This window comes from Pieris rapae, chromosome 5, assembly GCF_905147795.1.
Source record: "Pieris rapae chromosome 5, ilPieRapa1.1, whole genome shotgun sequence".
NCBI classification, from domain to species: Eukaryota; Metazoa; Arthropoda; class Insecta; order Lepidoptera; family Pieridae; genus Pieris; species Pieris rapae.
In genome coordinates this window covers 6,283,515-6,291,759 of record NC_059513.1, presented here as the reverse complement: position 1 = coordinate 6,291,759, position 8,245 = coordinate 6,283,515, and the positions used below count along the sequence as shown (strand labels likewise).

General features: G+C 35.9%; 2 protein-coding genes across 2 annotated transcripts; one reads left to right on the top strand and one right to left on the bottom strand.

Annotated features, from left to right (window-relative positions):
• Nucleotides 1–1,061: 1,061 nt before the first annotated feature.
• LOC111003996 (larval cuticle protein A2B-like) lies at nt 1,062–1,868 on the bottom strand. The gene is made up of 2 exons (XM_022274794.2): nt 1,822–1,868; nt 1,062–1,607 (listed from the first exon to the last, which is right to left on the bottom strand). Exons 1-2 carry the CDS (start codon nt 1,864–1,866, stop codon nt 1,116–1,118), a joined length of 537 nt encoding a protein of 178 aa, XP_022130486.2. The 5' UTR covers nt 1,867–1,868; the 3' UTR covers nt 1,062–1,115.
• Nucleotides 1,869–5,833: 3,965 nt separating this feature from the next.
• On the top strand, nt 5,834–6,798 carry LOC111004006 (cuticle protein 7). The gene is made up of 2 exons (XM_022274806.2): nt 5,834–5,919; nt 6,104–6,798. Exons 1-2 carry the CDS (start codon nt 5,908–5,910, stop codon nt 6,710–6,712), a joined length of 621 nt encoding a protein of 206 aa, XP_022130498.2. The 5' UTR covers nt 5,834–5,907; the 3' UTR covers nt 6,713–6,798.
• The last annotated feature ends 1,447 nt before the right edge of the window (nt 6,799–8,245 follow it).

The window sequence follows — 8,245 nt, the reverse complement described above, 5'->3', positions numbered from 1 at the left end:
TAAGCTAAGTGGTTAATATGTACTTTAAAAAACAATAAAAAGTACTATGCGGTTCTAGTTGTGTTTTTTTTCTTCAAATGACAAAGCTGAAAAGACATGCCTCGTAGCTTTGTTAGTATGGATCTGTTTGTTATTGCATATAAAACAAAATTAATTAAAAATTCTTAAAATAAAAGTCTTGCATTCAAACAAACTCAGACAAAACATTTAGGAAACCCCTTGCAAAGCTCACAAGCTACCCGCTTAAATTAAATATTCACATCACACATTTATAAGCCCCTCGCTTTATCCTAACAACCACTTTTACTATCAGTACTGTCAATTTGTATTTGCCTGCAATCATTAATGTGTGGCGTGTAGCGTTTTACTTGCAAGTTGAGCAGAACCACTCCGTCAAATGTTTGAGAACTACCCCGCACCCTCATAACTTTGTAACTGTAGGGGGTGGCGGAGTAACTTTGTGACTAGTGCAAGGTCCAATTATAATGGTTATACGCGAGTTTAACTACATGAGTGAATAGGTGTCAGGAGTAATGCGTCAAAGCGAGCCGTAGGGGAACGGACGTGCCGAGTAACGGGAGCCACTCACTTCATAATGTTACATAATTCAATTGATTCCCCGACACTACCCGCACGCTTCCTTCTAACTTCGTTTATAACGTTTTGATATCGGATACGCCGTTTTGACGCCTCCTTGTGCAATTCTATTTGTTTGGCGATGGTAAACAATGAACGGTAGCATACAGCCTTATTCAGAGTCATACTATTATCATTAATTATTAATTTACTATAAATTTATGTACCTCAATATAAATGCCCGATTAGTTTACGATTGAATAGATGTATCAGGTAGTACCTAAGCTAGAAGCTTGTTGTCTTCTGTTTTCATTAATTGATTATATAAATAGGCCTAGGTCACGTAACGTTATATTATAATATATGGCCGATATATGATTTAGTATTGCTTTGTCATTACAGTATTAAACTGTATGTTCCGTTTGCCTTACTTTTTAATTGATACGTTAAAGGATATGAACCTTTTCAGGCAGTAATAAATTTGGTACATGATTAAAGTATAATTAATCAACAAAATAAATTAGTTAACAAATTCTAGGTTAGTGGTGGTATGAGGCGACGGGTGATGAGAATGTAACATGACCCAGGGGAGCTGGGTATGCTACCTTGGACACTGGGGAGTACACTGGTGCTGAGTAAGATACAGGAGAATATACTTTAGCTGGAGCATATGCGACCTTTGCTGGTGCGTAAGACACTGGAGCGTAAGCTACTGGGGCAGACACTGGGACCTTGGTGGGGGCTGGGATTGGTGTGCCTTCATACCGTACGACAGCATTGAAACCGTGTTCCTTGTCAGCGGTGTACTCTACAATGCGGTGAACGCCATCGGGTTGGACGAGAGAGTATGAGCCGTGGACAGCGTCTCCTTCACGAGCTTCTTGTTGTTGCTTGACGTCTCCGCTGACGCCATCATGGATTGAGTATTGGTACTGGTAGTGGGCTGGTGTTTCAGGCTCATAAGCAACATGGGCTACAGGCACTACTGGAAGTGCGGCCGCGGCTGCCACCAAACCGAAGAATACTACGAACTGAAAGAAAATTATTAATTTAAATGATAGGTAAATTGTAAGGAAACCAATCAAATTAAGACTTATTTAATCCAAAGGAAAATAACATAAAAATACTATTTCGTATTTTAAAAAATAAAGTCTCCTTCAAATAATATTTGCTGTTTCTGAGGAAATAATTCACTCGATAATAACCGATTTCTTTTAAGTTTGATTTATTAAATTTTTAACTCACTTTTGCTGCCATGTTTAATGGTAGAATAGTTATCAGATAATGCATTTTGTTACAGAGACACTGCTTATATATTAAAGTCTTTGAACAAAAGTAGGTTTGAGCAGAGCAGATCAAAAAAACCGGTCGGAGTTATGTCATTACTCATACAAGGTGATTACATTCATTAACAATATTCATTGAAGTATGAAACTAGTACTGTTTAATATTAGCCAAAAAAAAAGTATATTATTGATTAAGATCTCATATTTAGTATAAAACTAGTTATCTGTACTCTCTCTAGTCAAATGCAATACATTTCTAACCTTTGTGATTCTTGGGTTCGTACACTGAATGTTAAGTTTTAGATGTTTTGCTGATTCATCAAATACAGTGATTAAGGAGTGATTTAATTCTGAAAATCTCCATGAAAATCAAGTCTCCTTCGTCTGTAGGTTTTCCTTTTATCTATTATACATCGCAGTTTTTCTTCTACAAGAATTATGTTACGTTTTCCGTTAAGAAAGAAACGTACCATTTCCTAAAATAACGGCTTCGCGCAAGCGAGCCCTCAACCAGTGAGTGTTCATAGGTGGTGAGAAGGCTGCCCTATGTTATCATTGAAAATGCAGCCCGATTTTACCCAGTTCTATAAAAAACACGTCGTCAATAGCAAGTAATAAAACAAATCGTAATAAATCGTATTTTTACCCTTTCTAAATAATATCTCGTTATAACAATTGTTGAATATGACAAACTTTAAAGATTTTAGTTTGATTGACATTCTAAAATACCGCCTTAGTTATATAATCATTTGATCATATTTTATGATAAATAGGCAATCATTTTGCGCATACAGACTTTTTTATTGGCTGTCATAACCCGGACCTCCATTATACACAACCACTGAGCCATGGGTGACTCCATCCACCATAAAATACTAAGGTAATTGAAGATTACACAATCCACATAACCACATTTTAAGATGAATTAAGGTAATAAAACCGGTTGCTTTTTTCCCATCGGCAAGGTTTTGTCATTACACCGTTCAAAAAAAGTTAACAGTCGTTATACTAAGAGCCAAATATATTTTTAGTGGCTTTTTACATTCAATATTATAACTTTCAATGGACAGGGAACAATTCCTGAATTAATTGTCACAAATATTGCACACAAATGTTGTATACTGTTCTGACATACCAACATTTCTTTAAGAGTTAAAATAAGTTGTAATTACTTAGTAGATCTTGAAATCAAACTAATTTAGAAATAAAGAATATTTGTCTTTTTGATATATAAATATTCTCTCTCTTCTTTTTGATGTGAAACATCTATAGCCGCACGTAAAACCGATTTCTGGCGTGGCGACGCATGCCGTGGCGACGCGTCGCCACACTATATGATATACAGTCTAAATGCAGTAGTAAATTTCACATTAAAAACATTTTTAATGAATATAATGTTTATTCAACAAATAGTCATCGTTATCTGGAAAAATTCGTAATATTTTATTTTATCATTATAACATATTTATTTCCTATCACAGTCTGTTCTTTTCTGCATATTACTTTTAAAAAAATAATATCGATGTTTCACATCTGCCAGGCGTCCCGTGACGGCTCACATTTTTTCGTCTAGTTCTTCATTCGTGATGTTGGTGTTGCATAGCTTCCTCTATAATTTCCTGTCTTTGGGAAGCCATAGCGCTTGACTAATACTAAGGCCTTTAAAGACCTTAACTTGGTTGGTACAGCGAGAAGCGGATCGCCTTCGTGGTCTCGTACCACTCTACCAACCATCACAAGCTTTCCCAAGTTATTGGGACGTCTGCGTGCTATATGCCTAAAAATGCTAAAGATCCTTTGCTAATATACAAAAAAATGTTATATTGTGTTTCTTAATCCTAATTAAATGCCTATATTTACAGTGAATAAATTTAGGAAGAAAAACGACTCCTACCTAAAGAGAACTCAATGTATAACTAGACATTTATTTAAATATTTTGGCTCTTACACTAATTTACAATATTGTAATTAGTTATTACTGCTATCTACGTTAATCTCACTTGAAATACGTATCACCTCGTTGATAGATGTTACATAATATTTAATACTAGTGCACTCTTTTATTAAAACATTAAATTTGAATATTTTATAATTATACCGAGTACATATTCTCCTCTATTCTGAGCGGCTGAGATGCAAGATAAAAAAAATATTTAAATTTACTACATAAAAAAAATCGCGTTTGCCTTAGATTTCTGTATCTGTTTCGATATCATGTATCGTTTCGTTCTTGTCATATCTGTATAACATGGGCTTAATGGGCCTCTATGTGTTACGCTTTCAATGCCTGACACACGCCGTCAATGTTTTAAGGTCTATTAATGAGAAAGTATAACACTTGCCTAAATTATCATTAATTTAGTCGAATAATGAAATGTATCGAAATGGACGAAATGTATATGTCTCACACACTACTAGCAGAAATATTTAGTCTGTCAATCAATAAAAATTTATAGTAGGTATTTATCTAAAAAATTACACAGAGACCGCATTATAATACGTTGAATTTGGTCATACGATAAGGAAAATTCATACAATACACTGAATGATTATACTTCGACGCGTTTTTACTTACGAACTAGGTCATATTACATGACCTATGGGACATTTTTATTCGAAATGTTCTTATTTAAGTAAACGTATATTACTTAAAGGTCAAAAACGAAATGATTACACAGACAAAAAAACCTACAAAAGATATATGCTATTGGGTGTCTTTTGGCTCGTTTTCGGATCTAATTTATAATTAAGTACTATAGGTTAAAACTTTTCAAAGTTTTCGCTCTAAGATTTTTATTAAAAGAACTCTTCGATAGATGTCTTGGTTCCTAATATTATATGTGATATATTTTTAATAATAATAACTTATAGCAGTAAACATTAGGACAAATTTAATAAAAAAACCTTACTTTCGTTAGTTTAAATGTATTTATGTTACGAATATTCAGTACGACTAATTGAAAATTAAATCGTTTCTGAGTCATTAAACTTCGAATCTCTTAGCTGTCTAGTAATCACCATATGCTAATCCGTATAAAATGAATGAGAAATCAAATCGAGGAGAGAACATTCGTAAATGTCAGATACATTATTAGTATATTGATCCATAGTAGTTATTGTGTATTAATATTATAATATGTATCCGGTACGTACATCCAAAAAATTTATTTATTCGCATTGTCTGGAAACAAGGTGTGTTTTGTAACGAGTATGCTCGACTGTATATCATGAGATTACTTGGAACCACGACGACTTTAATTTGCCAATATTACAATTAATTACAAGCGATAAATTCCATTTAAGTCGTCTCGATAAACTTTATTTTCGGTGCCATCAAGGCTTGTTAATTGTAAATTTTACACCCTTTAAACTTTACAGAACTAAAAACAAATTGAAACAACATAGATACATTTCGAAAAAGTTTTTTTTTTGAAGGTCCAACAATGGTACATGAGCTAGGCATTTGAATAAAGCCATCTGTGCCGACAAAGACGAGAAAGCTTTTCGTCGCGAATGGAAAACAGGACCTCCAGTTTTTATTGAAAAGAAAATGCACTTTCAGCGGAAAGTAATTTAACAGAAAACCGATATCATAATAGCATATTTGAAAATTATAAAACCTATGTTTGACGTGCTTTACATGAAACAACTAACAGTTAGACCGTTCCGAAAACGATGTTTTAATTTCAAGTTAAGAAGTACTTACTATATAATTTATAAAGTATTGCATCATATTTCTCAGAAAATTATTAAACATTAAATAACACTTGAGGAAGGATATACATAAATTCCTTACAAATTCGAAAGTTTAACCTTGTACCAACGAAATTGGCCACATGTCATATGTCATGTCGTGCAAGGTACCCGTTTCATTCCGATCTACTTACGTATGCCTCTGTAACCTTCACCTGCAAGTCGATTAATAAGTGCACGCCCTACAGCCGCCGGCGAAAATTGTCACCATTGCCGACGAAATAATCAAGTATAAAAACTGGTGCAACTCGTACACAATCATAGTCAATCTTGGACAATCATACCAGTAACAATGGCAGCTAAGGTATTAAAATATATATTTCAATATATTCAATTTAATACAACAAAACAATTTCAGTATTAATTTTACATGATTTAGTCATTTATTTTTATAATTTACTTTGTAAATGAACACAAAAACAGTGTTTAATTCTGTGAAACATAGAGGATATTTGCTAGATTATAATCTTATTTGTTATTTATTTCAGTTCTTCGTCGTTCTTGCCCTGGCCGCAGTTGCCTCTGCCCTTCCAGTGGTTCCCCTCACCAAGGTGGCCTACGCTGAAGCAGAGGCTCCAGCCCACTACGAGTACCAATACTCTGTCCACGATGAGCACAGCGGTGACATTAAACAGCAACAGGAAGCTCGTGAGGGAGACGCTGTCCACGGCTCTTACTCTCTTGTTCAGCCCGATGGTGTCCACCGCATTGTGGAGTACACCTCTGACCACCAGAATGGCTTCAACGCCATCGTCCGTTACGAAGGTACCCCAATCCCAGCCCCAGCACCCGCTAAAGTAGCTTACGCCGCTGCCCCCGTTGCCAAGTTGGCCTACGCTGCTGCCCCCGTCGCTAAGGTCGCCTACGCCGCTGCCCCCGTGTCTCACTACGCCGCTGCCCCCGTAGCACACTACGCCGCTGCCCCCGTGGCACACTACGCCGCTGCCCCCGTGGCTCACTACGCCGCTGCCCCCGTTGCCCAATACGCCGCTGCCCCCGTGGCTCACTACGCCGCACCCGCCAAGGTTGCCTACAGCGCCGCTCCAGCACTCACTCAAGTGACCTTCTCTTCCCCCGCTATCTCTTACCACCACTAAGTACTGATGTGATTTATTTATAAAGTTGTTCTGTTTATTAATATGACTAGTTGTAAATAAATTATTAAATTGTTGATTTTATCGTACTGCATGCTATTACTTACCTACCTACTCTATCTCAGTGTTTGGCAATCACCGCACTGATCTAATCTAGCACAAATACATTATAAATCAAAATTGAAGTTATGCAAACACATCGTAGTGAAATAAACCTATAATATATGTAATGACATGACATAACATCTGATAGATATATTATGGTGGCTGATAATATAATTTCAAATGCTTCCAACGCATAGCTGGAAGGCATATTGGGGGGTTAGATACCCCCCCCCCCCCCCCCGTCAGGTGGACCGCACCTGAATTATTCATAAAGCCGCATAGTGATTTCATCTCATTGAATCGAGCTGCCGGCGCGCGGCCGTGATTACGACAACGATACCTCCGTTCGGTCAGCACTTGCGGACACAATACAGCTTGTCAACTAAGTGCCTGTACCAGCCGTCAGACCTTTTTCAGAATAGAAATAGAAATTGAGCGATGAATCCCTATTGAGCGATGCTACAAAAATAAAACCTATCCTTGATTTTCCACAGAGTCAAAACGTGACTAACTCGTGAAGCGACCAACATTTTATACAGGATAAATAAAGCGGAGAATAGCCGAAAATAAAATCAGCATCACATCAACATTTATTCTCGAAGCGCAGGTAAAAATGAAGAGATTGGTTTTTATCTGTGCCGCGCGCCAAATTGAATGTAAAGTTGATTTCCCGACGGGCCATGCCGCATAATTCCCCACAAATTAAGCCGATACCGATTGACTTGCTGCCGATGTAAATATTTTCGATAAATGCCTTTTCATTATGTCTGCATGAATCGATGTTATTGTATGCAAGCAATATCAGAGTTGTTGTTTGATAAAGCGCTGCGTTTTGTTACTAGCTACCTATATTGGTAGAAAGGTAGTTCATTTGAATAAAATGCTTGTTACGCTTTGTAGATCTAACTAATCTAACCTATAGTATATTAATTAATTAAAATACTTGATTCTTATGTATTTCTATTAATTAAAAAAAATTATTTAATCAAACTTGAAAATCGTATCTTCTGGAAACGGTAGAGTATATTTTATATCTGCAACAAGAGTAAAACATGATTACAAAAAACAAATACCCAGTAGGCATAGTAAAGTTGATAAACGTCAATTTTTGCTTGTATTTAAACTAGGAACAGAGGCCATAGCCAAAAAGTTATTCAAATCACAAACCTATGGGAGAGATGCATAGCATACGAGAATATACAAGGGAACAAAATAATACGATATATCTTTAATTATTTAAATTTAAAAATAAAATTATGGCATAATTATAATCGATAGATACGCTTGTAGGCAACCTCCTTGTATAATTAATGATTATATTAGTTGTTCTTGCAATAGAAATTATAAACCATGTGGTATGAATGTAATCTTTGGTTCTAACACTAAAGCCGTTTCGTTGCGTTATTTCCTTTTCGAAGTGTACCCGGTTTC